Source organism: Rhamphochromis sp. 'chilingali', assembly GCF_963969265.1.
Source record: "Rhamphochromis sp. 'chilingali' genome assembly, chromosome: 16".
Lineage (NCBI taxonomy): Eukaryota > Metazoa > Chordata > Actinopteri > Cichliformes > Cichlidae > Rhamphochromis > Rhamphochromis sp. 'chilingali'.
The window spans coordinates 4,773,117-4,799,032 of NC_137943.1; the positions used below are offsets into that span (position 1 = coordinate 4,773,117).

At 40.4% G+C, this 25,916-nt stretch overlaps 2 protein-coding genes across 4 annotated transcripts in view; one reads left to right on the top strand and one right to left on the bottom strand.

Moving 5' to 3' along the window:
- Window positions 1–5,878: 5,878 nt before the first annotated feature.
- On the bottom strand, window positions 5,879–25,620 carry klhl20 (kelch-like family member 20). The gene is made up of 14 exons (XM_080861902.1): window positions 25,259–25,620; window positions 22,949–23,012; window positions 19,288–19,545; window positions 19,057–19,165; window positions 18,437–18,643; window positions 13,252–13,410; window positions 12,975–13,069; window positions 12,742–12,857; window positions 12,402–12,585; window positions 12,152–12,295; window positions 11,897–12,030; window positions 10,452–10,660; window positions 10,238–10,344; window positions 5,879–9,813 (listed from the first exon to the last, which is right to left on the bottom strand). The coding sequence occupies exons 2-14, from the start codon at window positions 22,969–22,971 to the stop codon at window positions 9,729–9,731; spliced, it is 1,830 nt and encodes a 609-aa protein (XP_080718028.1). The 5' UTR covers window positions 22,972–23,012; window positions 25,259–25,620; the 3' UTR covers window positions 5,879–9,728.
- The window catches only part of LOC308383782 (uncharacterized protein), a 198,105-nt gene continuing 196,686 nt past the window's right edge, over window positions 24,498–25,916 (top strand). For 2 of the 3 annotated variants that reach the window (XM_080861897.1, XM_080861898.1), the window contains exon 1: window positions 24,498–24,628. In XM_080861897.1, the coding sequence (XP_080718023.1) occupies window positions 24,570–24,628 (59 nt within the window). In that variant the 5' untranslated portion in view covers window positions 24,498–24,569. The remainder of the gene's footprint in view (window positions 24,629–25,916) is intronic. The other variant, XM_080861900.1, reaches the window with a different exon arrangement.

Genomic DNA, 25,916 nt, shown 5'->3' on the forward strand with positions numbered 1-25,916 from the left:
GGGTACCTAGACCCAGTTTGTAGAGTACGCTTGGGGAGTGTGATCGTGTGTACAGCGTCTCTTTATGTCTGTCTCCACGTTGGTTGAGTGTGGAGTGAGTGCATATGAGAGCATGAGGGTGGGAATGGATGTTTGTGTCTGTGTGTGCCTGTATGTCTGTGTCTATATGTCAGGTTGGGTATCAGACGCCACCTCGCTGGGGACACCTCAGGCCCTCCAAGGTTTGGAGGCCTATCTCCACCCACCACCACTTCCCCTGCCGGTGGCGGACTCCCTCAGGTGTCGGTGCGTTGGTGGTTCTTTGTGTCTGGGGGTGGGCGTCCAGGTACACACTGGCTCACTCCTTGGCGGCCGCTTATCGGGGCCTGGAGCCTGGGGCTCGCTCGGGCCCCTTCGGGGGTGGGGTGCCCCCGGCCTCTCGGCCTGGGGTTCGGTCACTCAGGCACAGCTGGCGGCCGGCGGAGCTCATGGGCGCGTCACTGCAACTCCCCCTGGCTTCTGCTCCGCGGCTGCTGAGTGAACCCTCATCTGGGACTCTCCTCAGCTCTTACTGGAACAGTGGCGCGGCTGCCCCTCTGTTGGTCTTCCATGGTCTCTTGTGTTCTGGGGGCCTCTGGATGTCTGGAGTTTTGATCTCCTCCATACCTGCTTCACACCCTGGAGGACGGGGCTGTGGCCCCCCCACACTCCCTAGCAGATCGTTACATGGAGAAACCTTTGGAATACAAGCGCGCTGATCCACACAGGTATGCACACGGGTGTTCACTGCTCGTAGACCCAAATTACACCTTTCTTGGCTGCTACTTCGAAGCACATCTGTCCTGCGTGCTGCACAACAACATTGAATATTTAGTATTTACTGCTGTTTACACTTAGCTAGATTAATGCGATGGTGTTGTGTTTAGTATGTTGCTTTGGTTTTTTTTTTTTGGTCTTTTTTTGCTTGTTTTCTATTCTTCTCTCAACAGGTGATCCAGGAGATTTTTATTTTTTTTCTCCCCCCCTTTCTCACTGTCCCTCTCCCCTTCTGTTTTTCTTTTCCTTCCTCTTTCTTTCTCCCTTTCCTATCCCTCACTCATGTCTGTCCCGTCTGTAACATCTGAAAATAAAATATAATAAATAATAAAAACAAAGATCGACCAAATGGACCAATACGGCAATGCCACGATGATCCATTTGGCAAAGTAAATCCATTGGGTATCCTTGTTGGTCTTCAGACAACAATTCTGATGGCTAAAGAACCAAATGGGACAGGCGAGGGAAAAAAAAAAAAAAAAAGGAAAAGATATATATGAATCTTATAAAGTTTGTAAATGTCTTGTGTGAAACTTGTATGAAAAGCATACAAGAGTGAAAACAGATATAAGATCCCTTGAAAAATTATATAATGAAACTTGTATGTTTTGGATACTTACTAAAACAATGTATGAAAGTAATGAGAAAGTGGCCACTTTCATGAGTAATCACATATAAGTTTTTACTATTTCTTTTCCATATGGGAACACTCCACATTTGGGAAATATATCATTTAAAATAAAACCAGTGTTTTTGTTGCATTTTAAAACTCTAAAGAACTAAAGAGTCTGGCACAAGAGGTAATGACCATCCTGAGGCCAGGCCACTGCAAATAAATTAGCAGGTTTCAGCAAAGAGAGGGCTCGAGTCTGGCAGGTGAAAAAGCTGAGCTGTGTCTCCGTGAGTGGTTAGTCCTGGAACAAAAATGATTTTTTGAGTGATTACTGATTTAGCAATAACACAGATGTAGTGTTTTCAGCCAATCACCAAATAAACTTTTAGCAAGTTAATTGTCCTGCGAATGAAAATGTCTAGCAGTACTTCTGCTATAGAATAAAGCTACCTCGCAGTTTCTGTGTGTAGATTGCTTGGAGGGGAAAGCAATTTCCTTTAATCTTCCCTTTCCTGTGAATAATCTGTGAAATTCTTGCAATATTTCCTCTCATATGACCCTTTTCCACAGGGTGTTGGGTGTCTAATCCAGAGGCAGTTTAACACATTTGCTCCCCCCGAACTGGTGCAGGTGTAAAGAATAGAGGCACCAGCATGACACCATATAATTGCTGGGTCCAAAGTTGGAACCACTGAGTCAGTCACTAGCTATTGGAAGGGCTACCACAAGAAATTCACTAATGATTGGCAGATATATGTCACAAATTCTGTCATATGACATTACTAAAATATTACTGCAACCTCTATGAAATGCATTTTCATTTAACCAATAATTTGCCCATAAATGAGGCTTTTTAACAAATCAAACTGCTTGAAAATTGATTAAAAATTCATTTTTTAAAATACAAAATTCAGAAAAATAGCCCTAACAAAACACAGTGTGGGTACCTCAGTAAACATGTTTCATGATTTTTAAGTATAATTTTGCAAATTAATGGGCAAAAGAATGAAAGGGAGTAAACCAACTCACTGTAAGGCACTTGAAGTACAATTTTTCAAATGCATTCAGTGCATATTATATGAAGTTTTATTAAATTTTTGTGCAGATGGGCTGATTTCTGGCATATCCCCCTATTAAGACTATCTTCTTGAGCAAGCACTGACAGATTCCATCACAGCTGCTTGTTTTAGATCTCTCAGCAGACGTCTCCTCGTACCTGTGCCTCTGCCGTGGACAGTGTTCTTCAGCGTACTGTAACAGTCGCAATTGAGTGGTGTCTCTTTAAGACAACCTAAGTTAATGTTTAGTGATGTCACAAGCATGCGCCACTGCCCTCTGGTGTGTATGGAAGAAACGTGCCTGCATATGGACACATGGACTGAGATGGTCCTCATATCTTTACTTCCCTAACTCAATGTAGCGTTACATGTTGTATGAACACTGCTCGCCTCGTATGATAAAACGGCAGCCGTTCAATCGGGCCTTGTAAGGTTTGTGCAGAGTGTGTTTATTAAAGAACAATCACTGTGGAATAGCCAGTACCAGTGTGGCCGTGGGTTTTTGACTGCTGCCTCCTCTCAACCACTGAATACAACCCATGCTACAGTACCATACAGTGAATATTCAGCTTTTAGTGAAGTAGATGGAGACGCAGTGAGTTCTGAGTTAGTGTTGGCAAAAAACCTCTGCATTCTGAGTGAATTTTGAGGTGGCACAAGATGTGACATGACAGTTAAGATCACTTGCTATGAAGATTCAGACTCCACTCAGACTCTGTTTGTTTTCCCAAGAAAAACAGGATGTGTAATCCCCCTCTTCCACCCATAATTTACACCGATTGACATGACACCACAGCTTTGATGGGAACTCCAGTGGGGCCAGTGCCACACCAGACTACCTTTAGCCACACCCCTGGATAAAAACAGAGAAATAAAAAAGATCATTATATGAGCAACTTCTGTGACAACAAAAGCAAATTCTTCTCTGATCTTTTCTCTTACAACAACAAGAAAGTTAAAAGAAACACGATCGTCTGTTGTGCTGCTGCGACTAAACATCATTTTACTTCTCTTCTGTCATTAAAAAAAATCCTTTCAGTAGTTGGGAGACAAAGAGCAGGCTGCTGATCCTTAACCAGTTCTTGATCCTCAGTGGTTACCTCTTATCTTCTCAACAATAAATAGAATCAGAATCACCAAAACTAAACTGCAAGGGATGCGGAGCAGAGACCAGGGTTCAACTGTGAAACCTTGGACATTAGCAACCATATGGAGCTGTAATTTAATGGGAAACCAGTCTTGTTTTTGAAACCACATGGATAGCACCTGACCAATCAGTAATGGCCTGGAGCATGTCAAACTTCTGTGTTCTTCCAAAATTTCTTTATACCTAATCCTAAGCTTCTGGTTATAACTTAAAAAAAAAACCTAACAGTGGTAAGTTGATTGAAAAAAAAAAAACTAATGAAAGTGATGGTAAGTCCAATTCTAGACATGCACCAGTTGTCTTGTGTAACCAGTACAATTAGTAATTCAATATCTGTAATGTATTCAATTTTGATTTGAATGAATTAGGTATAAGAAAAAAGGGTATCACCAGTAGTTATGCTATTTTTTTTTACTTCTTCTGCGTTAATATAGCTTGTTTTCAGATCTACATTTCACTCTTAAAGTTTTCCTTCAAATTTTGCCAGATAGTGACTAAAAATGTACTCTTTTTTTGCAGTTGTCTGCTTGGCTCTTTTATGGAAACCAGTCCATTAAGTATCACGCCATAGAAATGCACAACCCTGTATAAGGGTGTATGCTTGTGCTCAGTTCAGTGAATTAACTCAAATCTCTTCATTGACCTCAACTTGCACTATAAATCTGAAAATGTTTTGAAAAATGTGTCACACAAAAGTCCTCTAATATGCTCCAATAACACTAAGATTGAGATTTTGATTTTCCATGTATTTCAATAAGTGCCCTGCAAAAGGCTAAATTATAGATGATATAAAAGATGGACGCAGCTTCTAGGTCTGAAAAGAGAAGTCAATGTGGAAGTCCCTTAAGCCTGAATTGTTTTAAAAAAACCATCTTGTTATTTATAAGTTTGTAGAGTATGACCCTACAATAATGCATTAGAGAAAACCCCAACAATCATATGAACACCAATGAACGCCCTTTTAACAGGAAAAAAACTCCAACAGAACCAGGCTCAGGGAGGGGCGGGGCCATCTGCTGTGACCAGTTGGGGAGAGAGAAGGAAGACAGGATAAAGACATGCTGTGGAAGAGAGACAGAGGTTAATAACAAGTATGATTCAATGCAGAGACTATTAACACATAGTGAGTGAGAAAGGTGACTGGAAAGGAAAAACTCAATGCATCATGGGAATCTCCGGCAGCCTACGTCTATTGCAGCATAACTAAGGGAGGATTCAGGGTCACCTGGTCCAGCCCTAACTATATGCTTTAGAAAAAAGGAAAGTTTTAAGCCTAATCTTAAAAGTAGAGATAGTGTCTGTCTCCCGAATCCAAACTGGAAGCTGGTTCCACAGAAGAGGGGCCTGAAAACTGAAGGCTCTGCCTCCCATTCTACTTTTAAATACTCTAGCAACAAGAAGTAGGCCTGCAGAGCGAGAGCGAAGTGCTCTAATAGGTTGATATGGTACTACAAGGTCATTAAGATAAGATGGGGCCTGATTATTTAAGACCTTGTATGTGAGGAGCAGGATTTTGAATTCAATTCTGGATTTAACAGGAAGCCAATGAAGGGAAGCCAAAACAGGAGAAATCTGCTCTCTCTTTCTAGTCCCTGTCAGGACCTAAAATGGCCTAAAATTAGCTAAGACTGCTGGGTCTAGAGATGCTTTTTAAGTAACGGTTTAACTACTGCTAGCTTGAAGGCTTCTGGTACATAGCCTATTTATTAGAGATAAGTTGATCATACATTTGGACAGGTTTCTAGAAATGCTTAACCAACAGTTTTAAATTCTCCCTAATGTCGCCTGCTCTGGCCCCTGGAAGACAACTACCCGTGTTTGGTGGCGTAGCTTTGCATGTCTCAGAATAGAATCGCCAATTAGTTTGATTGCCGGGGGGTGTCGCTGAGTGGGGAGACAGAATTAGACACATGAACTGGTTGGTGTACCAGGCTTCTGTTTAAACTACATTTCCTCCTCACTGTCACCCAGCCATCCGGTTTCCCCAGCTGCTCAGGACAGTCTGCAGGGGGACAGCTATATAGGGGGGCCTACGCTACCTTCGGCTCCACAGGCTACAGGGACCTGGCTATTTTGAGGGTGCAAAGCAGAGTCTCCAGTTCAGTGATCCTGGCCTCCAGAGCTGCAAACAGGCTACATTGAAGTATCATTATTGCTAAAGGAGGCTGAGGGGTAATTAAACTTACTTAAACTTAGACTTATATCACTTTTAACAGAGAAAAAAAAAAAAAAGAAAAAGAAAAAGAGAGAGAGAAACCCTTCCGGGAAAAAGTTTAATCGTTGTCATAGTGAACATGGTGAGCTAAGACAGCTCGCTGATACACAAAAACAAACATCTGCAATTACAACCACGTTTTGGGTGAGGCTTCTCAAAAGGCTACCGACTGAAGGCTGGCTGACAATTATAATACAATGCATCATTAGTAGAACATATGACAGAAATACCACTCAGTCTGGGAACCATATTTCTCTTGCTTTGGTCTAAAATCTTTTCCAAAAATGAGGTTTGGTCTGCCTTGTGTACTTATAATTCCATCAATAACTGCTTCGTTAAAAGGTTGAAAAAAAAAAAAAAAATCATAGTTGTTTATAAATCAAGGACTTAACACTCATTAGAACAAGCATGCTGTCACACAGCTGAAAAATTGGGTGGTTTAAATAATAAAACATGCTTCTTACAACAAAATTATGACAACCAAAGTAATAAGATGCATGGACTCTTAAACTGAGTGGCATTTCCTTGTAATTCTGTGGCAGTTGAAAATAGCAAAATGTTTTTGGAAGAGTCTTCAAGAAGCAGGCAAACAGTTGTTGTTCAGCAACTGCGTATGTGTCACAATTCTTCAACATCCAAAAAAAAAAAAAAAAAAAAAATAAAAAATAATGAAATGGTCAACGATTCATCTTTTCAAGTGAGCATTTCTGAAGCATAAACATTCTTTTTTTTTTTTTTAAAGTGGAGCTCTGCAAAGAGTAACTACACAAACAGACAGCAGTAATGCCTCTTGAAATCCTCCCCTGTGTTAGCAGAGAACATAATCCAAAAACTACCCAAAAAAAATGTAAATAAATTTAAAAAAAAAAACAACAAAAAAACAAAACAAAAACACCAACATTCAGGTTGTGACTCGCTCGCTTATGACATTTTAGTTTATAATAAAAAAATAAAATAAAAATAAAAGAAATAAAAAAAGAAAGAAAAGAAGGAAAAAAGGATGTTTCAGATTCCATAGTTTAAAGTGCAGAGCTGCTGTAATGAGCTGCATGTGACACATGTAGTGTTGCATGTGGGAAAAGAAAACTGCTTCTGCACAGCATCAAGGCAGCGATGCCTGAAATGTATGATTCCCCAGCTGACCTGTGATTCTTTTTTTCCATCCCAATGTCTGGAAACACCTTTATAAAATATAATTAAGAAACAAAAGAAAAGATAAAATCTAAAATACATTACCAATCACAGTGCAATAAATTCGGAGAAGATTCATTCAAAACTAAATTTCACCATCTATTTAAACTCTGTGAGAGATCAGTTGTACAACCATGTACCACTCCTCATCTGTATCACCCTTTTCTGTATAAGTGCTGCATTATGAGCGTCCACCAGCAGGCGGTGCTGTTACACTGTATGATGACAGAACAAAAGCAAGGATGTGGGAACTGAAAGCAGAACAAAAATGGACCTATGGCTCTGTAAACAAATATATATTGTCACACTACTACGCACGTAGCAATTACTTTATAGTTAACAGTTCTATTCATGTGGTCCATCCTGTTTTACTGCATTTTTAAAAAGGCTATTCACACAACTCTGGAGTTCTGTTACCTTCTTTGCAGTCTCTGTTTCAAAACTTCAATTTTTTTTTTCTCCTCCACTTCCATGAGAGATGCCTGATTTCTGTGATTAGGGACAGTATGGCTACAGAAGCAGAGTCCTTTCTGATTTTGAATTAATTACAACATCATTATGCGAGTCTGCGAGGTGCAGCATAAGTTGTGGTAAAGCTGTCACACAGAGAATCAGTTGGATGGCTTACAAACAGGTCCATCTGTAAGCTATCCAATGTTTGTAATATTTCAATATGATGATGATGATTTCTTTTTAAAATGAACTAATTTTATTTTATTTTTTTTTAAATTGCACTGGCTATGGCTAAAAAGAACAGATTTCTCTGTGAGCTTTACTGTAATGACACGCAGACACGCCAATCAGCTGTGTCCACATTTGATCAGTGGGCTCAGTGTCCAGTACAGTCAAGCAACCCTGTTTGCTGTGCATCAGAGAGCGCTCCAACATCATTCTGTGTGTGCAATTTAAAATGCTCTTCAATTCTTTCTTTCTACACTGCACATTGAACAAAATCAAGGAAACTTCCTGAAATTGTATGCATGTTCTTAAACCTTAAATAAATTCAAACAAGATGGAATTCTTGGCAAAAGACTCTTGGTGCCGGCAGTGTGATGAAGCATCATCGAGTGTTCCCAAGTAATTTTTTTCCCCATGTAGACATTAACGGCTGCCTGTGCCATCTGTGATTGAATTTCTAGTACGCAACATCTTTACTCATATTTCGAATGTTCAACCATTGCTAATCAGCTAGCCTTGGCTATTCCTATTTCTGGTTTTCCTACTTCCTGGTCAAATAGACTGCATGGACAAAAGTATTGGGCCACACTTTTTAAACGTTGAATTCAGCCGTTTCCAGTTCTAGTGCTGCAGTTGTAAAAATCAAGCATCTAGCCATGCAGTCTGACTTCACAAACATTTCCTAAAGAGCTTATTGAATTTAAGCATGACACTGCAATAAGCCAGTTTAATGTTTCTTCCCTCCCAGATATTCCACAATCAACTGCAAGTCGTCTTATTCCAAACTGGAAGCATTTAGGAACTGCAGCCTCAGAGTGTTAGACCACATCAAGCTACAGAGTGAGGTCACCAGGTGCTGAGGTACATGGTGTGTTACCAACACTCGGCACAAAAATTGTGCGCCAGGAGATCATAGCATAGGTCTCTATGGCTGAGCAGCTCCTACGGGTATTATGGTAGGTGACCCAGTAGTTTGGTCCATAGCTGTGCAGCTGTTCTAGTCTTTGATGCCAGGCAACTTCCAAAAAACAAGCTCATCCAAATATACCATCTTGGACAGCACGAGTTCTTGTTCTACTCTGGACAACTGTCACAAGCTCGTCTCGACTCTAACCAGAAAATACAGTCCAAGATGGAGAGCCTTTTTGGGAAAAACAGAAGAAGTTCCTTTCATGGCACAAATCTAATCATTTGAAGTGCTGAAGTAACATTCGAGGTTGATTTTTGATGTCTCGGTCCACTTGGGGTGAATTACATTCTTCTAAATAAAACAAATAAAATCTTTAAAGACCTCAATCAACAAAAACAGCTACAAAAATATGGTTTTCCTCTGTGTGTCCATAGTAAACATGCAGATGCCTTCAGAAGGAAGCTGCCTGACTGTTACTGATTAATGCTACACATGAGGCCCAGAGGAAAGCTGTACGGTTCAAAGCCTATGCCAAACGGAATGAGGGAGTTTGAGCTCTTACAGTCGGTATGCAATGTTGTATCACCAGGAAATCTCACAATGAAGAGAAAGTATGTTTGCCCACTGGGTGTCTGTTCTTTAAACTTACTGAAGGCAGTGGGTGGTCAGCAGCAGCAGTTTAGGGGGGGCTGCCATATAAAGCAAAAGGAAGATGAGCAAGGCTTTCGGCTGCTGTTAAACTTCTTCAGAGGACACTCACTCCCAGCAGCTTTCTTGACTAAAGGTAAGCACCGGTTTAAATCCAGACCACAACGCTTGGAAAATAACTTTGAAAAGGTTCGTCCTCTCTGAACTAGAAGCTTAATGGTACTTGGTAGACTTCCGCTCTCAGTGCACTTCATGGCGACCGTGGTCAGTCAGTTAATGACTTTGATTTGAGGGTTGGGGGTGAAGTAAAGTTCAAAAGTTTGTCCTTCTATTGTCGTCTCATCTCCCCGTCCTCCTCATGGTTCTCACATGTCCACCTGGTTCACAATGTTTCTTTTGGAGGCACAAGAGTCAGCCAGAAGAAGCGCCAGCTGATGAGAAGTGTGTGTGGAAGGAGAGGGGCAGTGGTGGCATTACCAAATATGGGATTCACAGTGAGTCATTTTAATGACGCCCACTCCTCCACCTAACCGGCGGTAGTTCATTCCTCCGTACAACCTAGAAAGAGGAGACAAGTCAAAGAATGCCAACAATGCAAACACAGGGCTGCACAATTAATCCAAGTGTAATCTCCATCACCATTTTTGCTTCCCACAATTATATAATCACATTTGAGCAATATTTAAAATTCTTGCTCTGCCATTGAAAACACAAAGAAAAAGCCACTCAAGCACTCCCTAAAACTCAGCCCCTGTCCACATGTCTGCATGTACTAATCACAGCTGTTCACTGCGTCATGCAGCTTGAAGTTCCCTGCAGGAGTCTGTGTGGCTGCAACCAGAGTTAAGATTAGCATTTGTGTTCAGTGTCACAGCTATGAATTTATTTAACACATGTAGACGCACATCACATAGCTAAGTGTTTGACAGCTGTACTTGATGTATAGTAACTAAAGAACTGATCCTACTAGAATACCATTTACCTCCACGTGTTGGCGTCAGGGTCATAGACTTCTATAGTTTTCAGATACGTCGTGCCATCAAAGCCTCCAACTGCCATCAGTTGACCATTAACCACTGCTAAGCCCACCTACAGACACACATAGTTACTCCAATGCCTCATACAACATATGGTATCATTTAAGGTGTGCATTAAAATACATAAACATCCATCATCACTCTCCAACACACACTCACCCCACTCCGTCTGGACGTCATTGCCACTACAGGAGACCATTGATTGGTCCTGGGGTTGTATCGCTCTGCGCTGCTTAGCTCTGTGGTGTCGTCTCTACCTCCCACAGAGTAAATCATGTCCTGATAGACCGCACAGCCAAGGTGCTTTCTTCTGGTTCCCATGGGGGACACTGTGTGCCAGCGGTTCTCTTGAGGGTTGTAGCGCTCCACTGAAGAGGAAAGAATGAGGTGATTAAATAACAGGAGAAAATGGCATAAATATGTAGACAGATTTCAATCATTGGTTCAACTAAGAACATCGTTCAAATGTGTTTATCAATGGGAAACAAGAAACACCACTTACATACAGTTTGGTTTGCTTTACCATTAACTTTAACCAATAAGAGTAAGTGTAACTCCTTAGCTATTGGTCATTAAAGATCATCATCATCATCATCAAGCCTCTGTAATTGTATTCAAGCCCCAAATTGCAACCCTAAACTGCTCCCTGTTGGTCAAACTTAACTGAAAAAGTTTTAGTTTTTATTACACTGCTTTTAGACATAAGTTACAGCATTTTGTCAGATAAAGTATCAGTTTTTACACACAAATATAATTCAACAAATTCTTTTAATCTAAGTATTTTAAAAATGTTGCATTTTTTTAAATCCTCAGCTTTTCAACTAAAATCTGTCTAGTTATGTTTAGTAATTATAGTAGTCAAAATGTGACACTGTGCACTGGAAATTGTTATAGCGATTCAACTAAAGAAAAAGAAAAAAAAAAAAGAAAGAAAGAAAGATTTAAGACATTTGACACCCATCCAAACTGAGGCATGTTTGTCATTTGTTTTAGTTTCTGTGTATTTTTGACATTTAAAATATTTATTTTTAGGCCTTTTTGACACTATAGAGGACGGGAACAGAGAGCAGTGAATGACACACAGGAAATGTCCAGAGCCAGACTAGAACCCAGGCCCCTGCGGCAGTCTTTATCTAAATGTGGCTCGCCTGCTCTGTGAGCTGTTCTGGCAGCAATACTTCAGACATAAAGACTTGAACAACCTCCAGGGAGAAAACTGAAGGCAATTCTGAAGTGCCAAAAACTGCAGTTCCCGAAGTGGCCATTTGAGCCTTTTCCAAACATTTGTCCATCAAGGACTGTTAAAATGTTAAAATAAAGTGCATAATAACAAAGAAGTTGTTTACACTCCTATGGATTTCCCCCCTTTTAAACATTACAGCGATCATTTTTGTGCTGCCATATGGGTCTGCATCTGCTTGCTGTTTGGTATAGACAATCTATGCTCTCATTTGGTGAGTGAAATGCCACTATTTGAGATTAGTCTATTACTTGGCACCAATTAGCAGGTACCTGATAACCAAATCTTGCTAAGGTTAGCAGATGACTTAGTATTTCTCCATCTTTTTTATACAGTCCATGCTTACACATGATTCAGTGCACACCTGTGTTTAATGGAGATGTCCCATCAGATCCTCCTACAGCATATAGAAATCCTCCCAGTACAGCCACAGCTACACCCAGTCGCCTGGTGCTCATGGATGCGACACGAGTCCATTTGTTCTCCTTGGGATCATACCTGAACACAGCCAGGTTGGCCATTTAATTCCAAAGAATCATTTTTGCATTAAACGAACTTTTATCTAGTAGCCACCAATGGAACTGGAAACCCAAATAGTATAGTACAGGAAATCTGCTACCTTTCAACTATGTTGAGACAGGAAACTCCATCCTGCCCTCCCACTGCATACAGATATCCTCCAAGTACAGCGACACCAACACTGGTGCGACAAGTACTGGTGGGGGCCACATCGCTGCTCCACTGGTTGGTTTTAGGATCGTATCTAAAGTGGAGGTAATCATGTAAATAGTAGAATAAGACACACACACAAACAGACTGTTGGAAAGCTGTGAATATCTACAGTGAAAGCCTCAGGGACTTCCGCTGACCTCTCCACAGAGTTGAGATATGACGAGCCATCGTGACCTCCCACTGCATACAATAGATCATCCAGGACACTGACACCAACTCCACATCGCCGCTTACTCATTGAAGCTACCATCCGCCACTCATTAGTCTGCGGATCATAGCGCTCCACACTGGAAATAGCGTCACCGCTGCACCAACCTCCAACTGCAAGAGAAAGAAAGAAAGAAGAAAAAGTAAAAAATAAAAATCAGGCTTTTCCTACAAAATACCAACAGTCGACTGGTAAGGACTTAAATTAAAAACAAATAAAATGCAATATTAGGAAATCATGGTTTTAATTTCTGTGCCTAAGATACTGACCTGCAAAAAGGACCTCTCCACATCGGATGGGTTTCCTGGGTCGGGTTCTGGGACCCTGCATTAGCGGTCTCTCCTGTGGTAGCAGCAGGTAATTCTTGGCCTCATCCACCAAGTCTCTGTAACATTAACCCCAAAGTAAACAGTTTCATATTAACCACAATAGCATCAATTTCCTCGATTATATGTGCACAAGCAGGATTTTTACCACTACTCCCCTTACAAACAGCACTCACCTGCACTCCTCGTCACTCTTGATGAGTGGATCTGAACCCACTGTGCCCACGAGGAACTTGGGGCTGAGGAGTGGCAGGCGGACATGCTGTAGGACCTGCAGAGCAAATACAATTAAAAAAGTCAAGCTTGAAACATTAGTCAGACTAGAACAACTAACTAAAAATGTAGTTCACAAACTATCAGAAAAACACTCAAACTAAACTAACAAGGAAAAATGGACTAAGAGAATTAAACCAAAGGAGATGTTGAATGTACTGCAGGCTTCTAGCGACAAACCTGGGGTAGCTGAGGTCTTCGCTCCTGGATGCTGTATTTCACCCAGGCCATCACGGCATTGAAAACCTGCTCCTCACTCCGCACGTTCAACTCATCACTGGAGATTATGTCAATGAGCTGGTTGGCAGGCAGGAGCATGAACTCCTCACTTTCCATTACCTACAAAAATGAAGTGCAACAGACAGTCAAAGAGAGCACTGTTTATTAAAGGTCTCAGCACATCAGTCAGCAAATCAATTTTCATTACCATCAACGTCAAATAAATTGTATTCACACTTTTTAAAGCAATTCACCTTTCTCACAAAAGCATGATATGAAATCTCATTTCTACACTAACAAAAGCAAAACCTGTCACGGGGAATAATCTCGCTCTGTCTTTTCTTCTCTCTGTTCTTTGTTTTCCAAAGACAAATTGGCTTTTAGCTGATGACATTAAAAATAACTGAGGTGAGGTGACTGAATAGCTCTCATCAGTTCATTTCACAATATTTTAGTTGGGCTAGCATCCTGACTTTCTCCACTTAAGATCATTGCCCTGTTGATGCCTGCATTGCCGTTGCTCTGTAAAATGTGTTGGCACAACTTTGAAATCATTGCGTGAACATGGACTGGAAGGAATCTGGGCCTTGAGGTAGCAAAGTGCAACTTTTAACATAATGGCTTACAGTACTGAAAACAGAAAATTCACTTTAAGAGAGAAGTCTTAAAGGAGACCTACAGCACTGCTGTAACACTTTCTCAAAGTGTTACTGTGGACTAAGGTAATGCCACCTAGAGTAAGTATATGGTTAGACACCACGTTCGGAAGATTTTTTTTTTTTTTTTTTTTTTTTTTTTTTAAAATGGGAAAGAGTACAATAACCTCAGTGTCTGAATTTAGCAAGAAATTAAAGGTCGTTCTTTATCTTTAAGACATCCTACAGTTTAATTAGTTTGTGTATTCTAGTTTCATGGATAGATAAAGATGGGTATCGTTGCATAGCAATGAAAATGCAAGCTATAACTTACAATAATATTGCGTATAGAAATGGCCCTAGCACAGAACCCTTTTGTGTGTGAACAAGACTCCCTATTTATTAAGATAAGATTCAAACCACTGTAGTAAAACATTGTGGTCAACAGTACTGAATACTGCACTGCGGTCTAGCAGCACAGAGAATAAGAGTAAGATCATCTGTAACCCTCACTAGTACTGTGATGAGATCTGAAACCCGACTGAAATTCCTCTGCAGATGAAAGAATAGCTGTAAAACAGATAACTGATAAAGATTTTTTTTTTTTTTTTTTTTTTTTTTTTTTTTTTTTTTTTTAAATAAAAGGACGGGGAAAAGATTGGTCTATAATTAGCCAAGACAGCTGGATCAAGTAAAGGATGATGACACAGCTGTTCAAATATGTCTCTAGAAGGGACAATACTTTGTGTACCTTCTGAGAGAAAGGTTTATGATCAGGGATTTGGTAATTAGGTTAAATGACAGCTGTTTAAAGCCACGATTTTCAAAGGACGGTAAGGTCTTGCATCATGCATGCTTTGCACCGTGCGGGTATATTTGTGGTGTTCGTTGCCTTTGTGGAAACATGGTATTGACAGTTTGCAGTGCATGCTATTCAGCTTCTTTTTCAGACTTTCAAATTCAATTTTATTTATATAGCACCAAATCACAACACCGGTTGCCTGAAGGCTCTTGTGCCCTGTGATATGTTGGCCCTTTAAACAGCCAAAATATCTTCACCATCTTTTTCAGTATTTTCCTTGTCTTTGAAGCCTTGGGCTAATTCCACTGGCGCTTCAGTTTCTGTTTTCTAGTTTCATCTTTTATCTGCTCACACTCCTTACGCACTGGTATGTATAGCTTCAGTATCCAAAACAGTAGCACATGTGCTTCCGCTAGCCACTTCCCTACACTGTATTTGTTAAACTAACTTGAGATGGCTATAACTCTGTTCCAACCACATGACTGATCTGGCAATTATTTATTTATTTATCTATCTATCAAATTTTATAGCAACCATGTCTCATATGAAGGTTATCTTGTGATAATCTTCTTTACAGGAAGTGCAGAATTATTAGGCAAGTTGTATTTTTGAGGAATTATTTTATTATTGAACAACAACCATGTTCTCAATGAACCCAAAAAACTCATTAATATCAAAGCTGAATGTTTCTGGAAGTAGTTTTTAGTTTGTTTTTAGTTTTAGCTATTTTAGGGGGATATCTGTGTGTGCAGGTGACTATTACTGTGCATAATTATTAGGCAACTTAACAAAAAACAAATATATACCCATTTCAATTATTTATTTTTACCAGTGACACCAATATAACATCTCCACATTCACAAATATACATTTCTGACATTCAAAAACAAAACAAAAACAAATCAGCGACCAATATAGCCACCTTTCTTTGCAAGGACACTCAAAAGCCTGCCATCCATGGATCCTGTCAGTGTTTTGATCTGTTCAACATCAACATTGCGTGCAGCAGCAACCACAGCCTCCCAGACACTGTTCAGAGAGGTGTACTGTTTTCCCTCCTTGTAAATCTCACATTTGATGATGGACCACAGGTTCTCAATGGGGTTCAGATCAGGTGAACAAGGAGGCCATGTCATTAGTTTTTCTTCTTTTATACCCTTTCTTGCCAGCCACACTGTGGAGTACTTGGACGCGTGTGATGGAGCATTGTCCTGCATGAAAATCATGTTTTTCTTGAAGGATGCAGACTTCTTCCTGTACCACTGCTTGAAGAAGGTGTCTTCCAGAAACTGGCAGTAGGACTGGGAGTTGAGCTTGACTCCATCCTCAACCCGAAAAGGCCCCACAAGCTCATCTTTGATGATGCCAGCCCAAACCAGTACTCCACCTCCACCTTGCTGGCGTCTGAGTCGGACTGGAGCTCTCTGCCCTTTACCAATCCAGCCACGGGCCCATCCATCTGGCCCATCAAGACTCACTCTCATTTCATCAGTCCATAAAACCTTAGAAAAACCAGTCTTGAGATATTTCTTGGCCCAGTCTTGACGTTTCAGCTTGTGTGTCTTGTTCAGTGGTGGTCGTCTTTCAGCCTTTCTTACCTTGGCCATGTCTCTGAGTATGGCACACCTTGTGCTTTTGGGCACTCCAGTGATGTTGCAGCTCTGAAATATGGCCAAACTGGTGGCAAGTGGCATCTTGGCAGCTGCACACTTGACTTTTCTCAGTTCATGGGCAGTTATTTTGCACCTTGGTTTTTCCACACGCTTCTTGTGACCCTGTTGACTATTTTGAATGAAACGCTTGATTGGTCGATGATCACGCTTCAGAAGCTTTGCAATTTTGAGACTGCTGCATCCCTCTGCAAGATATCTCACTATTTTTGACTTTTCTGAGCTGTCAAGTCCTTCTTTTGACCCATTTTGCCAAAGGAAAGGACGTTGCCTAATACTTATGCACACCTGATATAGGGTGTTGATGTCATTAGACCACACCCCTTCTCATTACAGAGATGCACATCACCTAATATGCTTAATTGGTAGTAGGCTTTCCAGCCTATACAGCTTGGAGTAAGACAACATGTATGAAGAGGTTGATGTGGACAAAATACTCATTTGCCTAATAATTCTGCACTCCCTGTAATCTTCTTTTCTTGACATTCATTCCATCATACATGCATGTGTGGTTTCAAACAAATGAAGGGGAAGGAATTACGGAAATGCCAAACTATAAAAATGAGTTTTCAGCATTCGCTTAAAAGAAAAACTAGAACCTCAGTTTTACCAAAACAGAGAGGAAATTAGAATACATCCAATTAGTAACGGCAGAGAAATGTTCCTTGAGGCAGGAGAGGCTGTTGAGGTTGTTGGGCTTGACAGAAAAATATAACTGTGTTTCATCCTGCAAAGCAGTGGTAAGAGATCCCATTAAAACCATTAACTAGGTGACCCAGGGGTAACATATAAAAATAAATAAATAAACAGAATTGGTGTAAGGCTTGAAGCCTAGGCACTCCACAAACGAGCGGTGCAGATTAGAGCATACATTGATTAATATGAATTCTAAAATATCTAATTGATAAGTATGAAAAAAAAAAAAAAAAAAACTATTAAGGAGAAGAACCGGTGATCCCAACCCAGCTTCATAGTATGCTAATAAGTAGCATTATCAACAGTATCAAAGGCTGCAGATAAGTCAAGCAGGACATAAATGGATTGCTCACCTTTATCCGAGTGCATAAGGACATCATTAATAATTTTCAATAACGCTGTTTCAGTGCTGTGTCTGTAACCTGATTGGAATTTATAGAAAATATTATTTACTCTAAAATCCGAATGAGTTGACGACCAACAACTTTCCTAAGGATTTTGAAAAGAAACAGATTGGAAATTGGCCTATAAGTATTTAAATCAGTGGGCTCTAAGGAGGTTTGTTTTTTAGTAGAGGGACGACGCTGGCTGGAATCCAGCCAGATGAAAGGGACCGACTGACAGGCAGGGTCAAGTGCACAAGTGTGACACTATATTCAAAATATCTGTTGAAGAGATTATTTGAGAGAGACTTGGAATATGGAGAGCAGTCTTTTTCCGTCTCTGTTCAGCCTTTCTTCATTCTCTTCTTTGGTGAATCTGACTTTTAACAGTGCGACATGATGCTGAATTGAAGAGCATATATTATTAAACCAGTTAACTAAGTCACTGATATCTGAAAAAATAGTTTTTGATGCAGTTACATCTGGGTTGCACATCACCAGCTGTTAGTATCTGCACCTTCACAGCCCGTTTGTACTTGACAGTGTGTTTTTGCCTGAAGTGGAGAAAGTGATGCTTTCACCTTTAGCAGGAACAGATTTCTATTTTATGTACTGTGATTTGTTGGTTTAAAGTCTGAAGCTTTGAAGTAGCTCCAACTGTCGTCTTTACCTGCATTTGTCTTCTTGTTGTGCGCACCACAGAACGTAAATGTATGGCCTTACTATACCAACAACACCATGATATGGCACTTTTAGATCATTTACAAATGTAAACCATTTTTATAACAGACGCATTTGGCACGACAGAAAGAAATCTCTATATCCTAAATGTATACTAACGTATGTATACTAAATGTAAATTTTGCACATTCAATCTAAAGCAACATGTAGAATCATTGTAACACGTAGCACTATACAGCGATTATAAACGACCGTGAACAGTTGTATGTGGGTTCTTACCTCCTGAAAATTGTGCTGGGTGAACTTATCTGCAATGCGGAGCAGCTCGCGGCAGGAGTGTGTGTCAGCAAAGGCCCTGATGCCCAGGCAGTTAGATGGATCCAGCTGCCTCTTAAGGAACTCGCAGCACGCCTCCTGGATCTCAGCAAGCTGGAGGAGGCAGGCTGCAGGGAGCAGCGTCTGGACATTCCCCTCCTCTACAGTCACCTGAAAGGGTGCAGATCAGGACATCAGATACACTGAGTTTTTTAGCTTTAGCAACTGATTGATCACAATGTGTGGTCTCCACAGCTCCTCCGTTTTTATGCATTCAAACTGTGGCTCCATGTCAGTCTCCTCACATCTTTTGAGAAAGTTCTGCTATAGTCAAGGTTATAGCCAAGAAACATGTTTTTCATTTTAATCATAGACCTTACTGTACTCTGCAGGAAACAAAGCCGCCTGCAAAGGTTTTGCTCTCCTGATTCGTACTTTTGGAAAACTTTGCCATAGACTTGTTTGGACAGGTTTTTTTACATTCAATATGCAGTTTCATCAGTTTGTCTTTTTTTTTTTTTTTTTTTTTTTTTAAACTTAATGTGCACCTGCGGTTAATTCTAACAGCATGCTACCATCCCTACCTGTGATGTATAAGCAAAGTCAATCAGCAGCTCCATGGCTCTCTCATCAATGTCACGAATAACCACTTCCGTCTGCCTGCTCTCTGCCAGCTCTCCAGTAAACATGGCCCTGAAGAAGAACGGGAAAAAGAAAGATGACATTATTTTTTGTGTCACAGCAATCACTGGAGCCCAGGAATTTAGCTGTAAATAAACTAGCCTGATGTGGGATCACACAGTGTCTCCTCATACCTGAAATAGGGGCTGCAGGCAGAGAGGATCACACGGTGCGCGTAGATCTTCTTGGCACCCACCACCAGCACCACATCACAGAGCTCCCGGTGTTTTCTCAGCAGGTTGATCACCTCCAGGGTCTGCCTCGGGTGTTTGTCTGAGACGTAGGGCATGCGTGCAGGCTGGGGGACCCCTTCAGGGAGCTTGTTGGGGTCCCCCAGAGTACAGCGGCTGGTGATGTCCATTCCAGTGGCGTCCTGACGTGCGCTGGTGGCCCTGACATTAGCACATATCAATATACTCTTAGTTACATTAAATTAATTTCAATTAGAATAAGCTAGCCAAGAACCCACAGTGATGGTAATGCTGAGAGAATGCTGACCCCAGCCAGGCAGTCGGACCACGAACTTTAACAGGTAACAAAAGTGATGAGCAGTCAGGCTGCGCCCTCCATTTCTACCACTCATGTTTCTAAAGTACAATCACTGTGGTGATCACTCTAAAGTCTCTTTGTGCTCATTTTCATCTTTGCATTGTATTAATATCTAAATACTATGGAAAAGATCATGTGTGTTCTCATTAGGATGTGTTGGTGTGTGAGACTGTAGCTTATAGGTTTATACTTGTAAATGACAAGTGCGAGACAAGGTGTTTCAGGACATTTTGCAGAGAAACACATAAGTAACAAAGTACTTTCTCGTGGGAGTAATTAAGTTATATAGTGCATTACTTTACAAGAAAAGTGTTCCGAGTACATGCTAGGGCTGTCACGATTAGTCACGAATACGTCAACTATTAAAATCGTCGACGACTGATTTAATAGTCGACTTGTCGTTTAAAGCTTTGCAAGATCCCGAAAGACGCAGGAATAAGTAGTAGGATTTAAGAGTGTAATAACGGACTGAAACAGAAGACGGCAGCACTGCATGTACAAGGACCTCATATCACCATATCACCCCCCCTCCAAAAAAAAGAAAAGCACTTCACTCTCAAACTGCAGGCTTACTTGTGGTTCCTAGGATATTTAAAAGTAGAATGTGATGCAGAGCCTTCAGCTTTCAGGCCCCTCTTCTGTGGGCCTAGCTCCTAGTTTGGATTCGGGATACGGACACCTACTTTTAGGATCAAGATTAAAACTTTACTTTTTGATAAAGATTACAGTTAGGCTTGAATTAGGTGACCTTAAATCCTTCTTTAGTTATGCTGCAATAGGCTTAAGGCGCCATGGGTGGCTTTGCTCACTATGAAAAGGAGGAGAATAGGTCAAAACATGAAGCCAAGACTTTGTTGAGTGGTTTTGGGGTTTTTTTTGCAAAGTTATTTGCACAAACGAAACTCCTCCCCCTTTGTGTCTGTGTGTCTCTGAGCTTCTGTACAGGATTATCAATAAAATACCGGTAAAAAGTGGCTAGATCGTAGCCGCAGCAGTTCTGACAGAGGTTTCTTCCTGTTATAAGGGCGTTTTTCTCTTCCCACTGTTGTCAAATGCTCGCTCATAGGGGGTTGTCTGGTTGTTGGGGTTTTCTCTGTGTTATTGTAGGCTCTTTACCTTACAATATAAAACGCCTTGAGGCGACTGTTGTTGTGATTTCATGGTATATAAATAAAATTGAATTGAACTGAATACAGTGTCAGTCTATGGCCATCAGCTGAACCTAATATAGCAAGGTCAGTACCCTGCATGTGCCTCAGCCAGTGTAAACTTATCCACACCGGTCGGTTGACTTGGTGTACCCCTGCATCTTTTTAAATCCCAGGATGACTTTGGGTTTGGGATTTACTTCAGCTCATGTTCCCAGTACTGGTCAAGAATTCCTAACACCTGAACGCATCCTCTTCACTTTGTGTCCTTACCATTACAGATGGGAGAAATGACATCATTGCACATACATGACCTTTGTTAAAGACGTTTTGTGGATTGTATTTAATACATAATGTAAAGTTTCAAATCTTAGTCAAAAAAAAATAAAAAATAAAAAATCAGCAAATAAATATCCTTTGAGTGACATATTTTCACATAATAATGTGAAAATAAAATGCAATGTAATCCAGGGCAACTCAGCAACAAGACAAAACTGCTGTGATATTTTTAAAAAAGGAACTTCATCTAGCCAGCATTCACAGGAACTGTTGGCCTGAGGAGAAAAGGTCATGATACACTGAGCCTCTAATGCTTTCACTCAAAACATTCTGACCTTTCATTATGTCATTTGAATTGCCCTAACAGTAACAGTAGGAAAAGTACAAAATTAAAAAGCTTAAGTAGGTGTGACGTTTTAAAGACTGGAGTCAAAGTAGTGGGGTAAATGAGGAGACATAAATGCTGCACCTATAGAGATTTTGATTTAAATTTAAACTGCTCCAGACTCTTATCAGAGACATTCGGGAAATTTTTTCTACTCCTGTAATTGGATGATGTCAGAGTAGGCGCCATTCCTACACGATTAGCTTTGGCTCTGGCGACACCCCACCGATCTGATGTTCAAACCTTATGTTTATAAGTGGCAGCCAATCAGATCAAAGTCTCTTAAAATGTGGGTGGTCTTTAGAGGGCTAAAATAGCTCATTTCAGACAGAAGATGAACTGAGGGGCCACACCAAGGTAGTATAAGATAAATAAGCATCATTTTGAACAATGACTCATACAAAACTACTCCAGTAGCCAAAGATTACAATTATGGACCTGAAAATTGACCTAACGAGTATCCTTTAAAGCTGCTGGTTGCACAACACAGGCAACTTTTAACTATAAAGCATAAAACAATAATTAGATACTGTCTTAGTGTTAACGTCTTAAATTAGGTCCTACCTACCCAATTACACACAGCTATTTTAGTTTTATATGACAAATGTAGAATTACGCTGTTTCATTTCACATTAATGACACTAAAACTGCCTTTACAATTAAACTTCCGGAAAATCGGGTCAGGATATTTTCTTTCCTCAGACAGAACAGAGAAAAGAGTTCACCTCAGTCACATTTCCAGTATTCTGTGTGGTTTCTGCTTGGACTGCACGAGTTCATGGCTGCAACACATGCATGAAACAGCTCATGTTTATAATCTGGATGGGACCTCAGCCCTTATACACTATTATGTTACATTATACAAAAATGCTAATGTTGATCATTCTTCCCCCACCCAAAAGAGAAAAAAAATAACCTAATGTCCATCCCGTTTCACCTGTAACATGCACAACAGACTCCATGAACACAGTTTTTCATTTTGCATAGTGGCTCTGGTGTTTCCCCTTACTGTGAAAAGTTTATTTTTAGCCAGTCTTGTTTCACAGACTCCTGCTCTGCATCGTGACACCACCTATCTTCTCCAGTGGGCCATCAAACCTAAATTTAAAAGCCCAACAAAGCAGCAGAGCTAAGGTCAGTATCACCAAGTGCTATAGAGAGTTCTGGGTAGAACTTCTATTGAACCAGCCCCTTTGATCCCGTAAAGAAGGGATTTTTCTGCCTTTTAAGCTTATGTGGTGACATAACAAGGTGTCAATGAGCCATAGAGGATCTTTAACGCTCACACTGAAGGAATTTGATTGAGGATTTCCGTGACTACCACATCTGATATAATACTGCCGTTAAAAAGAAAATTGGTAAACAGTAACCAAAGAATCTGGAATTAACAGCCACATACTTTTGCCATTCTTCCCAGAAAACTACCACACTTACCTGCGCATTGGCTTTGCATCCATGCACTGAAGAACAATGTTTGGTCCTATACTTTCAAGTTAACCTGTGAAGAAAAACAACACAAATCAGCATTTCCTGCAGTTAGTCTGACCCCCACAAATATAAGATAAAAACTAGTATTTTTTTATATCTGATTTGTGATTCCTGCCTGCTGATGGGAAAAAATTACAACCTCTTGTGACAGCAGAATAATCATTTTTTCCTGTGATTTACTCCACACCACAATCCTACCTACCAAATTGACCACTTCTGTCAGCAAGACTGAGACCAAACAATCTACTGCTATCAAATTATGATCCTGCAATAAAACCTACCTTTGTATGCGTTTTGCTGACACTATGTGTGTGCAGCCTTCTCTCTGTAAATGTTCAGGAACTGGTGACTCACAGTGTCTTTCCGCTTCCTTCACATCTCACTCCACTATAACAAATTCTTATAGCCTTCTTCCATTCCATCAATTATTTCCTATCAAACACTTTTATCATCATATCAACCAGTATCACCCCTCTGCTGCCAGTCTTAATTTAAGTTTTTTTCCACATCCAATAACTTTTTTGATACTCACTAAAGCATGGCTCTCTATAGGCAATCATAGTCCTCTTTTCCTCTTACCTGAGGCACACCTACACCAACCCTGGCTGGTGGGGATTGCTGTCATTTTTCTTTTTAATTTAATGCATTCCCATTTTACTGCGTAGTATAACTTCATTCGAACATCTTGGCTTTACCAGAAAACTCTGAAGACCCTGGAATGATTTCAATATTTTACAGTCCACCTAGGCCAAACAATGTTTTACCCAAGAAGTTATCATACTTTACTCCAAATTATGATCAAATTCTTATCCTCAGTGATTTTAACATTAAAATTATGTTCTAACTGGTCAACCATCAATGACCATTCTAAATTTCCCTATATGAATGAATCCATCCAAGCATTCATTCATTCATTTTCTTCTGCTTATCCATTTCATAAAAATCACACACTTGATTCTAAAAATAAAATATCAATAGTGTAAATAAAAATAAATATCTCAGCACTGCCAGCAGCTCTCTGTCTCACGAGTGGCACAGAATGCTAAGCTGGCTTCCACCAACTGTTGAGTTAACAGACTGCTATCTATCTCCAAACATACTACAAGTAGCTCTCACTGTTTCAAACTTCAAACACACTGCTACCATTGCAGCGAGATGGAAAGAGACAGCAGTAAATGCTTAAGCCTACTGTAATTAGTGAAGATCAGTGGACAGAAATGAGCTGAACAGCTGAAGTTAAATATCAAGATTTTTTTTTATGTATGTAAATAACAGTTAACTAAAAAAGTAAGCTAATTCATTACATTGTTTAACGGTTGCACCTTTTGTCTAAAAGTAAACCTCTAAAATAAAAACCCCCACACAACAACAAAACAACAACAACTGGCCTTACTTCCAGTTGATGTCACTCATTCAAAACCTGGAGTCCCTCCTTCACACACACATTCTTTCTTCCTTCTCGTTTTTGTCATATGGTTACACTGAGGTGTCAAGTGTTTCAGCCAGCTGCTGCTGCACTAGATTAAATTAACCTAATCAGAGAGAAGTCAGAAAACAAGACCCCAAAATGGAAAGCGCTGTGTGGGTTCATCCAGACAGTAGCGGGCTTAGAAGGCTCATTTTAACGTAAGCTTTATTTCAAAAATATCCCCAATATTACTCCATCGGTCTACATTAACACAAGGCAGCTCTCTATGAGTTATTTATTTTTAGCTCTTCGACATGTAGCTTAGCTAAGACACGCTAATTGTTGGCTGATAGCTGCATTAGCAGTTACCAGACTGGTTGGCGATTTATGATTTCCAGTGCTGTGGTAAGAGTTGTGTTAGTATGTGACTTAGCCAAAGAGGAGATAAAAGGAGAAGTAACGTCTTCCGAGGCTAAATGCGTTCCAAAAAACTGAAAATCGGGACTAGCTTCTTAACGCTACTTAACTTCCCGAGGATATGTGGGAAAGCTAGTGCTACAGCTAGCACTGAGATAGGAATTCCCTTCACAATACAAACGTTAAAACAACCTAATACAAGCAGAGACAACAAATTTAAACTATAAACGACATTCAAGAATAATCCAAAGCGTTTAGACTATTTCTGGTCGTCAGAGATGCTGTTTTAGCATCAGCCCACAAGCCACGGATTGAATATTATAAACTGTAGTGCTAACATTAATTAAATCAGTAGTGAGCGGTATATACCGATACCATAAGCAATGACAACTACGTAGGAAAAAAGCAAGAGTGTACGAAACGGGTTTTACCTTAGAGTTCCATCCCAACCACAGACATTAGTCAGCCAGGCTCTTAATGTTTACAGTTTTAAGCCGTCGGTTGTTGAACTCCGCAGCTTTTCTTCCTCGGTAATATGCGCATGCCGAATGTCAAGCGCCACTTCCTGATAATTTGATTTCAAAATAAAAGTAGGGGACTATGTCATCGCACGTAAAGATAAATAATAAAAAATAAAATGTACCTGAAGTACTGTGCAAAAGTCTAGTGTAAGGGTCTAAAAAGTAGTTTGTACTATTCCAACGAGCTTGAAAGTCAACATTTTGTTTGAGCATCTTTTTTCTACAACACAGCCTGTCCGAGTCCAATAGGACAATGCCCGTGCTGATCGTGCTGATCGATGTAGCGGTTCCGAATGACAGCAACATCAGAAAGAAGGAACACGAGAAGCTGGAGAAATACCAAGGGCTCAGAGAAGCGCTCGAGAGCAGGCACGTGCAGAGGGGGGGGGCTTGAGGGGCTTGAGCACCCGCCCCTTTCCTGATGAGTGCCCAAAGTGCCCTTTTGTTGAAGCAACTTTTAAATTTTTTTTAATTTTTTTAATTTATTTTTTTATGTGTGTGGGCGCGCGGAGTCCTGTCTGTGCTCCTCAACAATAATATTTAACTATTAATCACAGTTTTGCTAAAT

Excerpts from the sequence above, each read along its gene's own strand:
- klhl20 (XM_080861902.1), bottom strand. The coding sequence starts at position 22,971 with ATGGATGCAAAGCCAATGCGCAG. Across the intron at positions 13,411-18,436 it reads CCCAGCACAATTTTCAGGAG|GTAATGGAAAGTGAGGAGTT; the intron begins GTAAGAACCCAC and ends TCATTTTTGTAG. Across the intron at positions 12,031-12,151 it reads TGTCTCAACATAGTTGAAAG|GTATGATCCCAAGGAGAACA; the intron begins GTAGCAGATTTC and ends GGCTGTGTTCAG.